Genomic DNA, 20,551 nt, shown 5'->3' with positions numbered 1-20,551 from the left:
CCTTCCTTCCTTCCTTCCTTCCTTCCTTCCTTCCTTCCTTCCTTCTTTCTGTAGGACTCCACTGCTTGACTAAACCTCAATTTCTTTATCCATTCTCCACTTGACCTATGTTTTAGCTGTTGCCGGTTTAGGGCTTCCATTAATAAGACAATATGAACATTTCTATGCAAGTCTTTTGTTGAGATGTGTTTCCATTTTTCTTTGCTACATAATAAAGGGTGAAGTAATTCCTGGGTTGTGGGGTAGACGTGTTTACTGCTGTGTGGAGCTGCCGAACCACCTACAGTGCGGTCATTCTATCTTGCACTCCCTCTAGTAACACACTGCTTGTGTCCTTGTAAGGCCCAGTTGCTAGACACCCTAACCAACATTAGGAGTGCCAGTCTTTTTGACTGCAGCCAGTTTAGTGGGTGTGAATAGATATCTCACTATTTGTTTTCATTTGAATTCCTTTGGTGACTGGTGATGTTGGTTGAGCACTTTTTCATATGCTTCCTGGCCATCCATATATTTTCTTTTATGAAGTGTGTGCTCGAGTCTTTTGTTAATTTTTATTGGGCTCTTTATCTTTTCATTGCTAATTTATGTGAGTCTTTTATATATTCGTGATATAAGTTCTTGAACAAACACAAGTACTACAAATATAATTCTCAGTCTGTAACTTGCCCATTTATTTTCTTAATGCTGTCTTTTAGAAATTTTTAAGTTATGATAAAAAGCCATATATCAGGTTTTTCTCTTTTCTTTTATGGTTAATGCTTTTTGTATCCTATCTAAAAATGTTTTATCTACTCCAAAGTTGCAAGCTTTTTTCTAGAAGTTTTTACATTTAGTGCTATGCTGCATCTCAAATTAATATGTGTGTATAGAATTAGGAAGTGGTCCAGGTTCACTTTTTTTCTATATGTATATCCAATTGACCTACCATCATTTGTTAAAAACACTGATAATTACTCAACAAATAGACTGGGTGCCTTGAGGGCCGGCCCAGTGGCGCACTGGACTGGCTACCATTACAGAGACCTGGGATGGATCGGTTGTGGAGGGGAAGTTACTCCCATGCATTAGCTTAATTGTGCTTGAGCACGACACGTTCATTACTGAGGAAACCGAGGTTCCAAGAGGGCAGGGACTTGCTGACCATGTAGCTTGAGTCAGTATTAAACCCAGGCTTTGAACCCTGGACTTTTCTCACACCAGCGACCTTGTTACCTTGTGACACTGCAGAAATGGGGGAGACCTGTGGTCGGAATGAAGCCTCAGTTCCTGCCTGCCCTCACCTATGTTCTGAGCGGTCCCCTACCCTCTGCGTGCCTTCACACAATGTGGTGCACGCTACTTGCAGCACTGTTCCATTCCCTTTTTTTGTCTGCCGGGTAGGCTCCTGGTGATCCCTCAAGACTTACTGGAAGTATTCACTTCTCCTGAGCCTACTTGGGCTCCCTCCTCTCCCTTGCCTCACTGTGCATCCCAGAGCACAGCCTGACAGATGCCACCCAGTTCTCAGCACCTTGCTTTGTCACAGCCCTGCTAGATTCAGAGCTTCTCCAGGGTGGGGCCAGGGCAGAGGTAGGCACAGGGATAAAACACAGGGGCATTCAAAGCCTCTTACCCTTTCAAAATTCAAGCACAATAAGTGTTCAATGAGCAAGAAGTAAAAGTGGGTGAAAATGCAGTCATGTGCATCTTTCTTCAACACCAATGAGCAGGATTGCTGGGGTCCAGCTGCAGCGAGGGCAAGGAGAGTTGAGGAGGGGAAGGGGGTCAGGGGGTTCCTGCCCTGGGCCTGGGGGGGGGTGTCAGTATCACTGGAGCCAGCTTCTACACAATTGACTAAGTTGGCCCCTTCGTGACCCCTTGCTGCTTAATCCTGTTTGACGATGATTGGTTTGGGATTATGCAGTCCAAAGATCAGGGAAAGCCCCCACTGTGCCTCCCTTATTAAATTACTTTGCTTTGGGTTTCGAGCATTGCCAAGCAAATCTCGTTATGAATTCTTCAATTACTTTCTTTTGTGATTTTTGTAATTTGGTAGGGTAAGCTCTGGAATCAAACCAATATCCATGCCATCATGCTAACTTTGATTATTTTCAAACTCCTCATTAGAGGGAGTGGGAGGGTTTTGACTCCCCTTAAATCTGATTTTATTGTTCAGATTTCCTCTGCCTTGTAATTTGCTTTGTACCCAGGTCTGATACGCTTCACCTTAATGCCGGCTATAAAGGTGGGCTGATTCCATTCTCTTTGTTCCACTGAGTGTTATTGTTTGGGGTTTTACGACTTAAGTTTTTGCATTTTGAATTGAATTGTTTTGTTATTTGGTTACATTAAAATCAAGAAGCGACTGCTGATGAAAACAATTTTGATTTATTGCATCAAGCAGAATGTTGGAAATTTTTGTTTAGCTGATTTTTATTTCCACTTCATTGGTATAATGCTGTTTGTCCAGGAACAAAAAAAGGGGAAAGGGAGGAAGGAAAAAACATTTATAAAGAAGTCATTACATGTGGCATGTGCCTGTGCACCTTGTCTTCACCACTCAGGGCATATTGTGACATTTCCACTTAGCAAATAAGGAATGCAAAACTCAAAAACGTTAGCACACTTGCTCAAAGTTTATCCTGATCTTTCTACCATCCTTGTGTCTTAGTGTTATTGTTATCATCATCATCATCATCATTATCATCGTGATGTCATTATTAATAATATACAACATATAGGCAAAGAATGAACAGTTTCCATTAGGACGGTTCGCTCTAATGAAGTTGGTCGTTCTCTTTACTCTCCAACATAGATGTATTAAGATTTGCTCTGAACCCAACATTTTAAAATTAAAACGCATGTGTGTGTGTATGTGAGAGAGAGCATGCACGTGGTATCGTGGGTGGTGAGAGGTGGACTAACTCAAACCAGAAGAGTCAGTAGGACTGGTGTGAGCTCCAAGCTCTGTAGAGCATGCCTCCTGAGGTTCAGATAAAGGAAACAGAAATGGTAAGCCTGGTAGAGAAAACCCTCAGCAGTGGAATATTTGAAGAGTCCACATTCCGTGCGCTGGATTCTAGGCCTCCGTTAGTTCCATGAGGAAGTGATGACAAGGACTTTCTAGTAAGTATAGAGATGTCAGCTTCCCTAGGCTATCTGGCAGGGCCTCCATCAGGGCCGTGCAGTGGGTTTGACCCAGTCCTCCTGACAAGCACCCCTAGTGGTAAACGTTAATGAGTATTTTGACTTTACAGAGCTGTGAATTCTGACAGGTGGAGCTCAGAGCTCATTCTGCTGTGAGGGATGAGAGTCCATTTGGGTCTTTCTCGTCAGAATGTGACCTCTTTTATAGCTCCTCAAAGTGTTCTGAGGCTGTTGTGTGAGCTCTGTCTGTCAAGGCTGACATTTTAGCAAAGGCCATAAAAGAACACGCAGCCACAAGTGGAGTTAGAGAATGAGGCGCTTTAGCATTAATCCCTGGGGCTGGTCTCCCAGCACAGGCTGACATTTTAGCAAAGGCCATAAAAGAACACGCAGCCACAAGTGGAGTTAGAGAATGAGGTGCTTTAGCATTAATCCCTGGGGCTGGTCTCCCAGCACACGAGGGGATATTCTTTAATGTTAATTGTCATCGCATGGAATTTTGCTGCTGCTTTCTCCTTATGGCATTGTTTGAGGTAGCAGAAGGTCACTTCAGATGGTGAAGCCACCCTGCTGCAAGGTGCAGTTTCATGGGTCTCACTTGAACTTTGCTTCAGCAAAGTCAAGTGCTCAGTTAAGGCAACATAGTGTCGTGAAAAGAGTGTGGGGTCGAGTCAACAAGAACTGGATTTGGTTCTTGCATCCATTTTGCCAGCTGTGAGATCCTGGACAAGTTAACTGACTCCTGAAAAATAAGAATAACAACATTGGGTTGCCTCGAGTTATTGTGAAGATTGGAGGTGATGTGAGGGGTTAGCACGATGCCTTGCAGAGTGTATTTTAACACCTGGTTCTCAAAGGGTGGGCCTTGTTCCAGCAGCACCGGCATCATCTGGGAACTTGTTAGAAATGTAAATTCTTGGGCTCTACTCCGCTTCTAATGAAGCAGAAGCTGGGGTGGGGAGGTTAGCAATCCGTGTTTTAACGCACCCTCCAGGGAATCTCATGCCCCTGAGTCTGAGGACATCTGCTTGAACAAATGGTACTTATTGTATAATTGTTGTTTTATTAGTATTGGATTTACTCTTGGATTTGAGAAAGTGACTCTTTGCTAGAGGTCAGGGGCATCCACAGATGCTGTCCGTGAAGGTCAACCTATGGAGGAGACTGCAGGATGGAGAAGGGTGGAGGGCACACCTGGAGGGGCAAACAGGACAGGACCAGCCCAGCCTGACTGATCCAGGTCCCAGGCTTCCCACACTCTAGTTTTCATCACTTCGGCTTTTCATTCAATCTCTTTCCACATATTTATCCAGCACCAACTGTATGTCGTACATCATGCTAGGGAAGTGAACAAGACATATGCATGGTCAAGGAGCTTACATCCTTCTCTGTACATGTATGTGAGTGTGTGTGTGTGGTGTGTGCATGTGTGTGAGTATATGTGTGTATTTGCATGTGTACGCATGTGTGCATGCGCATGTGTGCACATCTGTGAGAGTCTATTCGTATGTGAATGTATGTGTGTGTGTGCATGTGTGTGTGCATGACACACAGGGAGTATCTGCTCAGCCCTATCTCTGCGTTTTTGAGATGTTTGACCACATGGATGCCTATTCTTTGTGCACCCTGATTTCATGTATTCTTAGGTTGTTTTGTTTCCCTGGGATACTACTTTTCATTCTGTATTTTTTTTTCCTTTGTAATTTATTTTGTATCTAGAAAAACCAATTTACTCTTTCTTTTAGATCATTCGTAATTTTTCCCATGGAATAACTCAGATTGGATTGTTGTTCATCATGGTCTTTGGACAATTTAAAATTGTGACAAATCATTGAAAATCAATATGTCCCTTTGCCCTATTGAGAAGAATGTTTATGGCGCCTAGTTTTGCTGATGGTGTACAATTTCAGATTCTGAGAAAGGAGCCATTGATTCTTCCAAGTTAGAACTTTTGTTTTTCCTTTGTACCAAACCAGCTCCATTTTTCTTGGAGATGTGAGAAAACTTTTCCCATTAGAACAATTTCTGGTTTACTACATAAGACTGTTTTTCCCCAGAGTGTCAGAGGCGCCAAAAGGGACTGCAGCCATACTGTCTCCACAGGGTCAGGTGCTGGTGCAGATGTCGTTAGCAAAATCATGGCCAGAATCTGGCAGCAGAAGAGAAAAAACAGCATGAAAAGAGCCGGTTGCGAGGGGGCTCTGTGTGGCTCTTTGGGGCTACTGATGTTAAACGTCTGATGTGGCAGAGAAGTCCATTTGCATTCTGGGGAAAAATTCAAGCTCTGCCAATAGCCGATTCTGTGGCCTCGGGCACAGTTCTTCCTGAACATCAATTTCCTTGGGTAAAAAATGGTCACAGTTTATACTGCGGAAGTTTATCTGGAACTTTCTAAGAAGAGGATGGATGGGAAAGCACCAGGTAGACTACTTTTCAGGAAGAAGATGTTCAGTGTGACTTTCTTTTAAATCCTGTTTCAGCAGCCTTGGTCTCTCAACTCTGTGATTTCCCCTCCTGCATTTCGTGCCCCATCCAAGACCCCAGAGTCGTAGTACTCTTTTACTCTCTAAACCTGCTTTCAGAAGAAGATCAGAAATTAATAAACTCAGAGGTCTGTATCACTAGATCTCAACTTTAGCATGCATCAGGATCACCTGAGAGGTTCTTAAAACATACACTGTTGGGCTCCACTCTCAGAGTCTCTTAGCCAGTGGGTCTAGTGTGGGACCTAATAATTTACCTTTCTTGTAAATTCTCCAGTGATGTCGATGCTGCTGGCACTTTAGCATGCATCAGGATCACCTGAGAGGTTCTTAAAACATACACTGTTGGGCTCCACTCCCAGAGTCTCTTAGCCAGTGGGTCTAGTGTGGGACCTAATAATTTACCTTTCTTGTAAATTCTCCAGTGATGTCGATGCTGCTGGTGCAAGGAACACACTTAGAGAAGCACTAGTCTATAGTGTAGACTTCCAGAATGTTAAAGCTGAAGAAAATCTTAAGACCATCTAGACTCCTCTTCCAGTTTTACAAATTAATAGTGAGTCAGTAACTGAGCCAAGACTATGACCGAATCTAACAGTCTTTCTAATTTACAAGGCTGATAACAATTTCAAGTGATATGTATCCCAAGGCAATTGCATTTTAATCAGGATCCAAAGTTTAATCAATAAGATGATGTTGGTGATGATTATCATGATCATAAGGGTAATGTATTATTTTTTGAATTCCTTTGATGCATCAGGCACTTTGCACACTGCCTCTTCCTGTGACAAATGTGTACAGTAAGCAAGATATTCCTGTCCTCTAGGTGAGGTCACTCAGCTCAAAGGGATAAATTAGGTGGCTGTCCAAGGACACTTGTCTGCCTGTCTCCAAACCCATGTTCTTACCAACATACTATGCTGTGCTCTCTATGAACTGGAGTAGAAGGTACTACAAAAGAAGTTAAGGAGTCAAAGAGCAGATAATATAAGAGAAAAAGAATTGGTGACCTTTTTTGGGGTGAAAAATTACCTGCCACTGTCTTCACCCCCTGCTGTGCTTCTCACTGTTGACTGTATCACTCTAGGACACAGGAACACCAGGATGGGACAGGCAATCAATGCATGCCCAGGTGCTGGGCAGCCTCCCTGGGGCCACCATGACAAGCCTGCAGGGTTGCTCTCATGCTCGTACACATGGCCACACACCCAGAGGACATCCCTCTGCCAGGTGGCCTTGCTGCCCTTTGGTTGTCATCTCATTGTCCAGCTCCATCTTCTTTACTCTGGTCTGAAGCCAGGGGCCAAATTGACTTTATGCCCCGTGGACACATCAGGAAATCAGCTTTTACAGTCATCGTGGTCGCATCCTGCTGCCATCTCTCTCCCACTGCTCCTGTTCTCCTGTTCTCGTCTGCTTCCTCCTGCTGGTCCAGGGCCCGATGCAGATGAGGGATCAGTGTCTTTCACTCCTTGGGTGGCAGGTTTCCATGCAGCTCCTGAGCTGGGCCTTGGGAGCAGCCTCTGAGTGCCTCACTGATGGTCTACCTTACATTTTCACGCCGTCTTGGACAATGTGTCCCCATCGCTCTGAGAGACTAAGGACAGGTGGGCTCCCTGTCTCCAGCTGAAAGGCCATTTCCTGCACCCTCCCCGGTTCTCCAGTGCTTGGTACCTGAGTTCACCTCTCCGCTCTCTCCCTGGGGGCTGTGTTGCTCACAATCTCTCTCTCACACACATGCACTCACACATACTTACACACCTGTACACACTCACACACATTTCCACATGCATAACACTTACACACCTACGGACACTTATGCACATCCCCCTGCACTTACAGACATGAGTACACTCACCGAGTTCTCATGCAAACACATGGACACACATTCTCACACACAGTCACACACGTACACACCTGTGCACACACACACACGCACACATTCCCCTCACACTTACACACACACCCACTCACACACAAATACCCACACCCTCACATTACTCTACACTTACACAACCACACACACATTTTCCCCAACTCACACACATGCACACACAATTCTCACACACTCTCGCATATGCACATACTCATTTGCACACTCAGAGTGTATTGCTGACTTGGTGCAGGTGGAGAAATGACTGGCAGGAGGGGTGGGGGTGGGGGAAGAAGCTTCAATTGCAGCTGACAGACTGATTAAGCTGGGGATGGGAGGAAGGAGAAGGTGGCAGAGCTTGCATTGAGCCCCACTCTGTGCCTTGCATCTGTGACTTCACCCTGGCAGTAGTCCCCTGAGGAAGCGACTCTGAGCCCTGAGACTGCAGCTTCACTGAAGGCTGGGATGAGCAGTGGTTTACCCTCCTCCAGCACTCCACTCTTTTCACGAGTCTATGCTCAAGGAGTGAGGCTGCATCTCCAGCACTACCCTCGGACATCGGCAATCACAAGAGAAGGGCCTGCGGAAGCACAGGAAACATGTGCAACACAGATATTTAAAAATCCAACACAAGTCACTCATGGTGGCGCTGCCCAGAGATGGCCATTGTTATTATTTGGTGCTTGGTATTGATTCTTCATAAACATAAAGCTTTTACGTGGTAATTTTAAAAGGATATCACAATGTCAATACTGTATTATAGCAGATTCTTTTTCACTAAACAGTATAATATTGGCTATCATTCATTTAGCATTTACTATATACCAAGCAAGGCTCTCAGTATGGCACATATATTGAAGGATTTAATCCTCATCAGAACTCTGTGAGGTACAGACTATTTTATTTCCAGTGGAACTGAGGCCCAGAGATGTTAAGCAACTTACCTGCACTCACACAGCCAGCAAGCAGTGAAGCTGGGATTCAAATTCACACAGAACTCTAGAACCCAGGCTGGCTCACAGCCCAGGGCTACCTCTTTTTTACCATGAACATTTTCTTAGCAATAAATGCTCTTTTAAAACACAATAATACATTGAACTTTCAGAAGGAGAGAACAAAGCTAAGGATAACAGAGATGGGAGGAGGGAGAGAGGGGCGTTGGGGAGTGATAGGTCAGGTGGAGGGCATGGGGAAGGATTATGATTTGTAATGAATATGCTAATAATAATAAAAAAATTAAAAATGCAAAAAACCCCAACCAGTATTAATGGTAACATGATATTTCATCATCTAATACTATCATTTACCTGGATGTTTTGATTATGATTTGTAATGAATATGCTAATAATAATAAAAAAATTAAAAATGCAAAAAACCCCACCCAGTATTAATGGTAACATGATATTTCATCATCTAATACTATCATTTACCTGGATGTTTCTTGATTGTTGGGCATTTAGATTGTTTCCAATTTCTTGCTAGATTAGACATTGTTGCCCTGAAAAATCTTTGTACAAACATCTTTTCGGAAATGCAGTAATTCCGTAGGATAAATTCCACTGCTGCGTATGCGTGTTTTAAAAGCATTTGATTCTCCTCACCAAATTGCCATTCCAGAAATATCATGCCAGCCCACACTTCTACCAGCAAACTGCAAAATTGTCCTTTTCTCTGTAGATGGTCTAGGTTTTTACCATCACGTTGTGCAGTCTGGCACAGTACTTGATACAGGTGTCACTATAGCCAAGGTTCAGATTTTGTGTGGCAGTGTGTTGCCCTTATAGGAACATAAGTGTAGGAGCTGAGACTTGGGATGCTTGAAAGGGCCTAGCCCTGCTTTGTTGGGGTGAAGTGTGGGTGCGAGGAGAGGCTGTGAGTGCCCCACGAATGGTGAATGCACATGAGAGTGCGTCAGTTTCCAAGGAATCCTCAATGTCCAGAGATGTCCTCTCTTCTTCCAGAGTTACAGTTTTTAAAGCTTGGGAAAGCCAGACATCACCATTCTCATGTGGTCTGCCGCGAGGAGCATTTTCCCCAGCCCTCCCCCGACAAGACCAAACAGGGCAAAGGGGAGAGCGCAGAACTCTTTGAAACCAGATGGACCTCAGGTGGACATGGTTCTGCTGTTCATTATCTGGGCTTGTTTGGAAAGTCGCTGGACTTTTCTGAGCCTCAGTTTCCACATCTGTAAAAGGAGCTGAATTTTCTTACCTTGAGAATTATTCCATGGATGAAAAAAGCATCCGGTTTCTGAAGGCCCTGGCACCCAGCACCCTGACACCCATCCTGCACCTGGCACTGTGGGTGCCTGCCTTTCTTCAGCTTGTCCTTTTCAATAGCATTTAGGACTGCTCTTTGCAGCACCATCATCCTCATTTGGGGGAACAGTGTGGTTGCTTGCCCTTGTCCAAAGCAGTTGAGAGGGAATGGAAGAGCGTAACAAGGTTCTTGCCTTGAAGGCTGTTGTCTCTGAAAGTTTTGCTCCAAATGAGGAAAATCAGGGCTGGAATCAGTGGAGCAACAGAAGGCAACACAGTCTCATTTTACTGTCAGTGTGGAGCAGTGGAGAGGAAGTGAGTCATCCAGTATCCCAGCTCACGTGTGGCTTTGTTTATGGTGCCCACCTTTCCTCCAGCAATATGGGTTGATCCTGTTCCCTCACATATTAATAAGGATGCTCTAGTGCTAAAGCCAGATGCCTTCATTCCTTTCCATTTGCAATGCTCCAGGGTGTGGGTGGACTGGGAAGGGAGTGTATGTCAGGGATGGGCTTGGATTCCGTTTGCTAAGATGATGCTTGCTGGGAGACAAGCCAGCGGTTGCCCCTCTACCTGCTGTTGTCCTGGCATCCTGAGGATGCATGGCCAGATGCCCTTGACTTTCTGCAATGCCAAAGATATTCTTCCTCCTTTCCGAAAGTCCTCACATCTATTCTTTTTATATCTGGACCAAGGGTTTTTCGTTTCGTTTTAGAGGAAAGGGAGAGTGAATGATGCACCATGTTTAGAAGCAGCCCAACAATGTCAGGGAGACTTTCCCAAGTGCTTGGGTGATGTTGGGGAGCCAGTCCCTGGTGAAGCTTGAGCTCTGCTAGGCCTTTGTGTCCTGTTGATGGGCCAGGGCACCACTCCAGAGGAGCCGGGAGCTCACAGGGATACACAGATCAGATCTGGTGCCTATGTAGTTTGTGATCGCATAGACTAACTAACAAGGTTAAAGAAAAGAGTTTAAGGAAATCACCATAAGAATCATCATTTATCCCACTCCGTTAGGTAACAATTCTGTCCATTTTTTGGCATATTACACATGTGTAATATGTGTACACATGTACACAGAACGGCAATAATTTGTGTCTATCAATAACACTGTGTCTATCTATTGTTTCTGCTACTTTAATTAAGTGGATATATAAATATAGATCAATTAAATAAATATATATGTTGCATTTATGCAAAGTCTTCATCATTAATATGTGTTGCAGAAGACTGCATCATAACCAAAATTTGTGAACCATAATTTTAAGAATTATTGACCTAACACCAAATATCTAAACTGTTCATGTGTTTATTTTATAGTTAACTCTAGACTTAAAATATTTTTCATATCTTTTAGATATACCTGGGTTACTTTTTATGTTAAATTCCCAGTTTGCCAGGTAAAAGATATGAGCGGGTTTCCATGTTTATGTTAAGTGTTGTTGCATTTTTTCCAAAGGTCATATCATTCTGTGAGGAAGGACCATGCCCATTTTATCACAACTTTGCCAACACTGGATATTATCAATTACAAAAACAAGACAAAACATAGCAAAACACTGTGGAAGTAGCCAAATTCCATTTCTAGGATATATTAACTTTTAGACCTCTCCTTTCTTAGCTAATCTGCAAATATGTTTCATAGCTCCTGGAGGAAACCTGGGCTGGGGTCCTGAGGGCTCTCTAGGGTCAAAAGGGACTGGGGAGTTGGGTGTCTTTGCCCACAGGCTCTGCATAGAGCCGAGGGCTTGGAGGATGCCCCACTTTATCCACGGCCACGTCTCCAGCCTAATGTTCCAACAGCCACGTTCCAAGGTACTGGTACCTGGCAAACCAGTATTTGGAGATTCAGAATACACTTAATGTTATAAACGTGCTAGCCAGATAAAGGTAATTTAACCCATTGAAGAGGTCAAATACACTGTTTGCTTTTGTTTTGTTTTAATCGCAGAACACGGATCTGTGGCATCACTTTTATCTTTTAGGCATACTGAAATAAATGTCAACAACCTGTTGGTAAACGGCTCACTGCCTTTCATGCCTGCTCCCAGACATCGTCTTCCCAGCCACCTGGGAAGTAGGGAAAGGACAGCCCTAGGAAAGACAAAGAAAAAGGAACTGGTAGGAACAGAAAGTGACAAAAATAGCGAATCTGACAATTTGTTGTGACACTTGGTCAAGGGACGCTGGGATGTATGGAGGGGCGAGGCTGGGCTCACCCTTCCCTCTGTGAGCACCAGCCCATGGCACACACTTGAGAGAAGGCTGGATCGCTGCCTGTATATTCTGTCTTCCCAAGGCCCTGTAAAGAAATACTCAACAGGAAGGAGTAGTTAATATAAATAGGAAATGGCATATGCCTCCGAGCGTGAGAGGTCTCAACATGGAGGTGAGGGGTTGGAGAATGGAGGGAGAGGGATAGACATGCTGTCCCAGTGAAACTAGAGACTAGGGAAGAGGCTGGGCCAGCAGAGCAGGGAGCTGAACCGAGGGACCGAATGGCGCGCACTGCTGAGACTTGAGAACGGAGGGGCGCGAGCCTGTATGGGGAGATGGGGAACAGAGGAGATTCTTGGCTCCTGGAGGCAGATGCTTGATATAGTCAGTGTCCCCCACGTCTGGGGAAGCCAGGCCTGTGAATATAAGCAGCACAGAAGAAGGAGGTAGCTTTCTAAGGTCCACATGGAAAACTGCTTCTGCTGCTGCAAGGAAGAAGTACATTGCAGAATTTTTTTTTTCTTTCTGGTGGGGAGGGAATGGAGCTCATTCTGCAAGGGACAAGAAGAGGGTCTTTAGAGGTGACAGAGTCATGGTGGGTGGGGGTGTTTTAATTTCTTACAGCTAGCACCTGACAAGTTCCTGACAGCATGGTCAGAACTAAGAAGCTTTATGTTTCATACAGGCTCTGTGACCCACAAGAATGGTTGGGGAGATGTCTGCAGGGTCCAGAAAGTTCTCCTGGAAATTGATGGACTTGGGGACCCCAGGGGAGATGTTGCTGCTGCATCCTACTCAGTGTGGGACTGACAGAGGAGGGTCGAAGAAGCTCTGGGATGATGAGGAAGTGAGGGAAGGATGCTGGGAATGGAGAGCACAGAGCCAGAATCTGTCCCAGCCTGCAGCCGTTGGGGCTTCTGAATCGGCCTCCATCACAAAAAGTGGCACATCACCTTCTCCAGGTCCTCCCACTGTGGCACTGTCAAGTAGATTAGGGAAGCAGACACATGAAACATAATGGTAAATTTAGTCCCTGTTTAAAAATGGGGACACTGAGTGTCTGGGGTCACCCAGCAGGTCCCTTCTTGACTGCTGTCCTGGTTAGCAAGCATTTGCAGCTGTGATATGGCCAGCTTCCCTTCCAGATGTCTCCTCCTCAACTTAGTCCAGCAGGATGGTAAATGCACCTTTCTCCGTGCAGTGTACTCACCTGTTCCTGAGCCCAAAGTGGAGCCACAGATGTCTGTGGCTTGAAGGAACCCAAGTGTCCCATTAGAGTGTCCACACCTGGTTTTCCTAAGAGTCAGTTTCCACTCGATCTGAGCCAGCTTATTTCTTTTTCCTTCTTGGAACATCACTTGAAAGATAGAAACGAACCTGATCTTAATTCTTCCTTCAACATGACATGCCCTTTTGAAATCGTACAAATATCAATGTCTGATTGTCATGTTGGATTGCAAGCATGGATGTGAAATGCTTCCAAGTCTCACTGAAGCCAAATATTAGGTCATAAGTCAACATTTTGCTGAGAAACTTGGTTGCTAAGGGGTTGAAAATTTATGTCTTTTCATGAGAAAACTTGCCTGCCAGCAGGAAAAAATTTCAAAGACTGTTATCTTCCCTCGTGGAGGGAGAGAGATGTGTATAATTTTGCAACCTGGGTCAGAGTCCTTTTGGACTTCTGAAATTGGATTGGTGGAGAAATGAGGCTTTGGTATAATATTTGGATTGCTCCCTGGGATGTCAGTCATGGGTGGCACAGGTGTGTGTCATTTCTTACAAGGTTGTTCAGCAAAATTGTCTGAATGGCCAGGATTCCACCTATTCCCACTCTGCCCACCAATCCTTCTGATGGAGAACTTCTGTCTAGAAAGTGCACCATCTAGGGTCATGGGCACTTAGGATCTTGAAAGAAGTGACATCTTGACTAGCTTCATCTACACAGCTATAGACTTTTTGGAAAGTCTCAGTTGAGTCATGAAGACTCAACTGAACAATGGCAGGATCCAGGGATAATGCTCTTGACTATGCCAAGAAGTTTAGTCTACTGACTGTGGTGCTTCAGCCCAGTCTCTAAGCCCATCCTGAGGTTTTCCAGCATCTAGTGTGAGCTGTGGTAGGAGAGAAGGGCAAAGACGTGTCTGTGTGCTCACTGGAGAGATAAAACCAAGCTCTTTGCTGTATTAAGGACACGATGCTCTATTTTAATATGGCCAAGTGACAATGTCTAGTTTGCATCTCCTTCCAAAAACTAAAGGAACTTGCATTCCCTCTGAGTGTCCAAACTCCAGGCAGAGTTAGAACTGTGGCTCAAGATAGAATTGAAAGTCTACTGTACATGTCTGTGATGGTGTAGGACTTTAGCTGTGGCCGCAGGCAAGTTCTTGATGGAGTAATCTGCAACCACTGCACTGAAATGTAAACACTGACACCAGAAACCTGCTCTGTATGTGTATGTGTATGTGCACGTGTGTGCACTGGAGTGTGTGTGTGCATATGTACACACATGCATACACGTGAATGTTTATGTGTACGTGTGCATGCATGTGTATGCACGTGTGTGTGTGCACGTGTGTGCACTGGATTGTATGTGTGTGCACATGTATACACATGCATATACGTGAATGTTTATGTGTACGTGTACATGCATGTGTATGCACGTGTGTGTGCATGAGAGAAGGGCAAAGACGTGTCTGTGTGCTCACTGGAGAGATAAAACCAAGCTCTTTGCTGTATTAAGGACACGATGCTCTATTTTAATATGGCCAAGTGACAATGTCTAGTTTGCATCTCCTTCCAAAAACTAAAGGAACTTGCATTCCCTCTGAGTGTGCAAACTCCAGGCAGAGTTAGAACTGTGGCTCAAGATAGAATTGAAAGTCTACTGTACATGGCTGTGATGGTGTAGGACTTTAGCTGTGGCCGCAGGCAAGTTCTTGATGGAGTAATCTGCAACCACTGCACTGAAATGTAAACACTGACACCAGAAACCTGCTCTGTATGTGTATGTGCACGTGTGTGCACGGGAGTGTATGTGTGTGCATATGTACACACATGCATACACGTGAATGTTTATGTGTACGTGTGCATGTGTGTGCACTGGAGTGTATGTGTGTGCATATGTATACACATGCATATACATGAATGTTTATGTGTACGTGTGCATGCATGTGTGTGCACGTGTGTGTGTGCAGGTGTGTGCACTGGAGTGTATGTGTGTGCATATGTAGACACATGCATATACGTGAATGTGCATGTGTGTGCACGTGTGTGTGTGTGTGTGCAGGTGTGTGCACACCCTCATATGTGAACAGTAGAAGGCAAGTGACAGAAGCCCAGCCTAGAACTATATAAGTAAGGCCCTGCCCTTAAGGGGCTTTTCCCCATGCATAGCAAGCTCTACACGTGCTTGTGCTAGGTATTAAGTAATGGCTACTTGGGGGCACTGAACCCAGGGCCATTGCCCACATTCACTCAAAGCAGGGCTCAGTCACGTTCTAAGTAGAAGTATTAAGTGGATAAGGTTTATCACAGTCCTATCCTCCACTTCCCCTAGGGACAGTGTTTTCCAAGGAAGATCTTTTCCCTCATCCTCACACTATTAAGCTCCCCGTACGTCACTGATCTGAGAATCTCAATCCCTTGGGGTTAGGCTTCCTTCCCTCTCCAGGCGTGAGCCCCGCCCTAGGGACAGTGTTTTCCAAGGAAGATCTTTTCCCTCATCCTCACACTATTAAGCTCCCCCTACGTCACTGATCTGAGAATCTCAATCCCTTGGGGTTAGGCTTCCTTCCCTCTCCAGGCGTGAGCCCCCTAATATGAGAAGCAGGCTCATGCCACTGTGACCAGGAAGCTAGTCTTAGAGCCCATGTCCAGCTCATCTTCCCTGCACCTGTCCACGCGATGTACTGTGGCTGAAGCCCACAGACCTATTCTGTCTAAGCAAAATGAGTGATACCAACCGATGGTGCCACTCAGCCAAAAAAATGGCAAGAGAGTTTGCTGTGCTGGCTGGTGGGCAGGAGGACCATTTAGGATGAGTCCCTCGACTCCCACCATTGAGAAGCCTTGCTGTTGGAGGAGGAGGCCAGGTCCACCTGACTTCATGGTGATTTTGGTCTTTCAGGCAAAGAAGGGGAACTATGCCTTTCTGTGGGACGTGGCCGTGGTGGAGTATGCAGCCCTGACGGACGACGACTGCTCAGTGACTGTCATCGGCAACAGCATCAGCAGCAAGGGCTACGGGATTGCCCTGCAACATGGAAGCCCCTACAGGGACCTCTTCTCCCAGAGGTAGGCAGGGTCAGTGCAGTGACTCCAGCAGCCAGGGGACTCCAGCAGCGGGGGGGGAGAGTAACCTTCTCCTGGGAGATGAGGGTCAGCACAAACTCATTTGTTCATCCCATTCTCCTTAGCACCAGCTGTGCCCAGTGCAGCCTCCTCCTCCACCCCTGCCTAGGGCCTGGGTGGGTGTGGGATGAAAAGGGGAGGTATATGGTCCTTCCCATGAAGGCAAATTGTCTCAGGGGGCACTGTGATGTGAGCAGGCAATAGCCCAGGGCACGAGTGCCAGCGTGAAGACATTCTCAGGGTGCTCGGGGTGGAGGGGACAGAGGGGGGAGGGCATCTGACCAGACCCAGGAGACCCAGGAAGACTTCCAGAGGAGGTGACACCAGAGGCCTGAAGGATGAGTAGGAGTTTGCCCAATAAATGAATAATGAATAGGATCTGATAAGGCCTAATAATCACTTTTAAAAATAAATGTATCTTGTATAAAAGGCTGTAACTGCCAAAAAGCTGATATACTAAATAGCAATCAAAAGGGCAGCACATGAATAAATTCTGACATTCCCACTGAGGAGCATCCATTTGAAGAGTGTGAGTCCTTAGAGATTATCCTTTTGACTTTCCACTGCTCAGAGAAGGTAGCTCTGAAACCCAGGGTCACTTAGCCAGCTGTAGGCAGAGCTGGGCATAGAAGTCAGGGCTCCTGAGCCCCAGCACTGTGCCCATGTTGCTATGGATCTCCAAGCCCTACCTCCTCCCTTCTCCTACCTCCTGGATATCCAGACTGGGCCCTTCTTCCCCTCATGAGCATCTGAGCCCAGACCCACCAGGAAAGGCTGAGGAGGAGGGCCTGTAACCAGTCCATTCAGTCTGCAAACTTGGGAAAGGGGGTAGGACTAATTAAGGTAAATGAGGCTTTTTGATTTTCTCTATAATCTAATCAAGTATGCCTTCTGTGCCTGCCTCTGCTCCCTTGAGCAAAGAGAGATGACAAGAGAGATGGAAGAGTAGTGATTTATCAGTGGCTCAGATTAAAGACAAGGAGAAAGAACAGCTTCTCTCCAAGATTTACAACACACTGATGGTATACCAGTTGGTCTTCTGAGATGGGAGGCTCAGGGCGATTCTGCAGACCATCAACCTGTGAACGTCTCTAGAACAGACGGGAAGAGAGCCGTGGGGCCAACAAGCCAGCAACACCAAGACAGCTAATGTGCCCCAAAACAGTGCTCATGGGAGCTCAGGGCCCCAGCAAGGGAAGGTTCAAGTCCGCGTGTGCTCCTGCTACTCAGATATCTCCTGTGAGAGTGCAGAAGTGAATGTTGACACCTTGGAGGGAGCAGATATTGACCGGGGAGTGTGGGTCTTGGCTGGGTTGCTAAACAGAGTCAGACCAGCAGGGAACTCAAACTAAGTTAGTGGAGGACTTTCAAATACTCAACCTGGAGAGGAGGGGGGAAATGGGGAGCTCTGTGGTTGTTCCCCCCAATATCATAAGGTTTGCCAGGTGCAGAAGGAATGACATCTTTTGTGTGGCTCCAGAGGCAATGGTCCAAGGCCAGTGTCAGGGTGAGGGATTCCAAAGAAGCAGGCTGGCCCTGGAACAGGCCTGTACACCACCTGTCCACTCTATATGAGATCTGTTCTGACAGGGACCCTGTGGGCTGCTCTCCCCACCCCAGTGGTCACCATAAATGAAAGTAGCTAGTCCTATTTCCATGTCATTCTGGCAAGAAGTGATTTATTACTATTTACTTTTATCAGAAGCTGTGTGCTCTGTCACTGTGAGTAAATGTCCCCAGTGAGCTGTGCTGTTCCCCCACAGTATCTGCTTCAGCCTCCTCCGTGCAGACAGGTGTCTACTTTTGAAGGGACACTCAGACCTCAGGTCGCCAATTGACAGCTGCCAGTGGTCCTTTAAGGGGCTCTGCTGCACTGTGCATGCAGAACTGTGAGCTGCCCCTGGCTTGGGCGTGCCTCAGGGTAGGGAAGAGGGCTGGTCCGGGGAGCAACGCTCTACACCATTGGCAGAAAAAAGTCTGTATAAATGGCAGATCCCAGCCTTATCTGGAACTGCTGTAATCATCTTTCCTTTCATCCAGGGAACTAAGCTATTTCCTCGAATATGGATCCACTCCTCTGCTTTGGCAGAGGACAGGTGTGGATGTATGTGTGTGTGGCCGGGGTTATGTGCTATAACAGGTTTGCAGATGACAGCATGCATTGTGGGCATTCAATAAATGTTTAGCAACTTAATAGCCATTTATTGAGCACCTACTGTGTAGCAGGTTCTACAACTGTTGAATAAAGAAAGCACCTGCAATTATATCTGTCTGGAAAAGAGAATAACTGGCTTCAGGATGTGGCTATTATGGCTTTAGCTTACTCATAAGAGGGAGCATGGAATATTATGGTATGCATTAGTTTAGCCTCATTCTTTAAGTCATTTTGTGACTTGTTTTATCTTTCCTCTGTTGCTTCCATATTTAAATTTCCTTTTTTTTTGTTTAGCTTACTCATAAGAGGGAGCATGGAATATTATGGTATGCATTAGTTTAGCCTCATTCTATAAGTCATTTTGTGACTTGTTTTATCTTTCCTCTGTTGCTTCCATATTTAAATTTCCTTTTTTTTTGTTTTTGTTTTATTCTATGCTTTTCTATAAATTGCCTTATATTCTTTCTGGAATAAAATTGGGCATAAAAATGCATACAGTTATAGGGAGCGGGGAGAAGAGAAGATCAGCAGAATTAAGCAGCCTGGCTGATGTCGCTCAGGAGCTCTCTAAGGAGCGGAGTAGTGAGGATCCAGTCCCTTAACCATGGTCTGGCCAGAGCCTCACCATCCCCTAGGCCAGAACCTGACTCTCAGAGAACAGCCTGCTGTTCTGGAAACAGCATAGCCTGCTGTGTGACCCAGCTCGGAAGAGCACCATTGCCACTGGCTAATTGCAAACATGGGCAAGTCATCTAGATTCTGAGCCTCAGGTCTTTAAGATGTGAAATAGATGTAACTACTTTTCAGGCTGTTATGGGGATTCAAACAGTGTGAAAGGATGAGTCCCTGCTGTGTTCTTGATAAAAGGCAGCTCCCGTCAGTGCTGACCCGATAGGGCTGCTGGTCAATATGGCCATCAGACTGTGCAACTCACCAGCTTTTATGGGCTCTTATTACTCCATGTTCATTTCCTCTTCTCATTTTGTCACAATAATCCTGTGAGGTAGTAGGACATTTGTGATAATCTTGGGTTTATGTGATGAGAGAGCTAAAGTGGAGACGTTCAGAGTCTGGATTTGAACTAGTGTTCATCAGAGCACAGTCTGTGCCCATAAACACGAAGCTCTGCTGATTCTCCCTGGAGAGCTAGTGGCTCAACCAGTAGCCTTCTTAGAGGCTCTGCGGTCCTGCAGATCTGGCCCTGGAGTTTCTGTAACAGCCATGAGGCCTACCCTACTCAACCCTGCCAGCAGAGGCTTACCTGAGGCCCGTGGACATGCAGACATGCAGCTCCCAACATGGTCTGAGCCACATGAGACAGCGTGACACTGCAGCTGCCCAGTTAATCATGCAACATGCCACATGAGAGATATATAGTACTCAGGGACATTTGGGCATGATCCACAGCCACAAACATGTACACATAAATCATGCATTTATCTCAACAGCCAGGGCCCTACAAGCACAGCCACATTCTGATCATGCTCATCAATGTTCTGCACACTTAAAGGACATTGCTTTGTTCTCACCACAGCCATGAAATGTGTCCACCAGACACAAGCCTGTGCATGCTTAGTTTTCAGTATTCAGTTAATATTCATACATTTATTGCTTCAACTGACATTTACTAATGGCCTTATTTATGCCAGCCACTGTGCTTTCTCAGGGGAAACCATGGAAAGTAATGCACAGCCCCTGTTCTGAAAGATTTGCTCATTTGGTGGGGATCAGTGGTCTACATTGCAGAGATGAGGACACTGAGGCTTAGCACGGGCAAGTTCTTTGTCTGGGGACACACGGGTAAAGTCTCGTACCTCCAAAGCCTGTTCTTTGTACAGAGTAAGGCCATCTCAGCCAGCAAGAGGCCATACCATACTGGGTTCATGGTGCTGACAGGTTAGGGGACCATCCCTCAGGGATGTCACCGCTAGTGTCCACCAGACACAAGCCTGTGCATGCTTAGTTTTCAGTATTCAGTTAATATTCATACATTTATTGCTTCAACTGACATTTACTAATGGCCTTATTTATGCCAGCCACTGTGCTTTCTCAGGGGAAACCATGGAAAGTAATGCACAGCCCCTGTTCTGAA

At 45.7% G+C, this 20,551-nt stretch overlaps 1 protein-coding gene across 1 annotated transcript in view; it reads left to right on the top strand.

Moving 5' to 3' along the window:
• Positions 1–12,120: 12,120 nt before the first annotated feature.
• LOC103607398 (glutamate receptor ionotropic, delta-1-like) overlaps positions 12,121–20,551 on the top strand; it is a 22,132-nt gene continuing 13,701 nt past the window's right edge. Inside the window, exons 1-2 of the mRNA XM_008591907.1 lie at positions 12,121–12,126; positions 16,081–16,247. Coding sequence (XP_008590129.1) covers positions 12,121–12,126; positions 16,081–16,247 — 173 coding nt within the window. The remainder of the gene's footprint in view (positions 12,127–16,080; positions 16,248–20,551) is intronic.

Source organism: Galeopterus variegatus, unplaced genomic scaffold (genome assembly GCF_000696425.1).
Source record: "Galeopterus variegatus unplaced genomic scaffold, G_variegatus-3.0.2 Scaffold7394, whole genome shotgun sequence".
In the NCBI taxonomy this organism is placed as follows: domain Eukaryota; kingdom Metazoa; phylum Chordata; class Mammalia; order Dermoptera; family Cynocephalidae; genus Galeopterus; species Galeopterus variegatus.
This window is presented reverse-complemented; position numbering and strand designations above follow the sequence as displayed.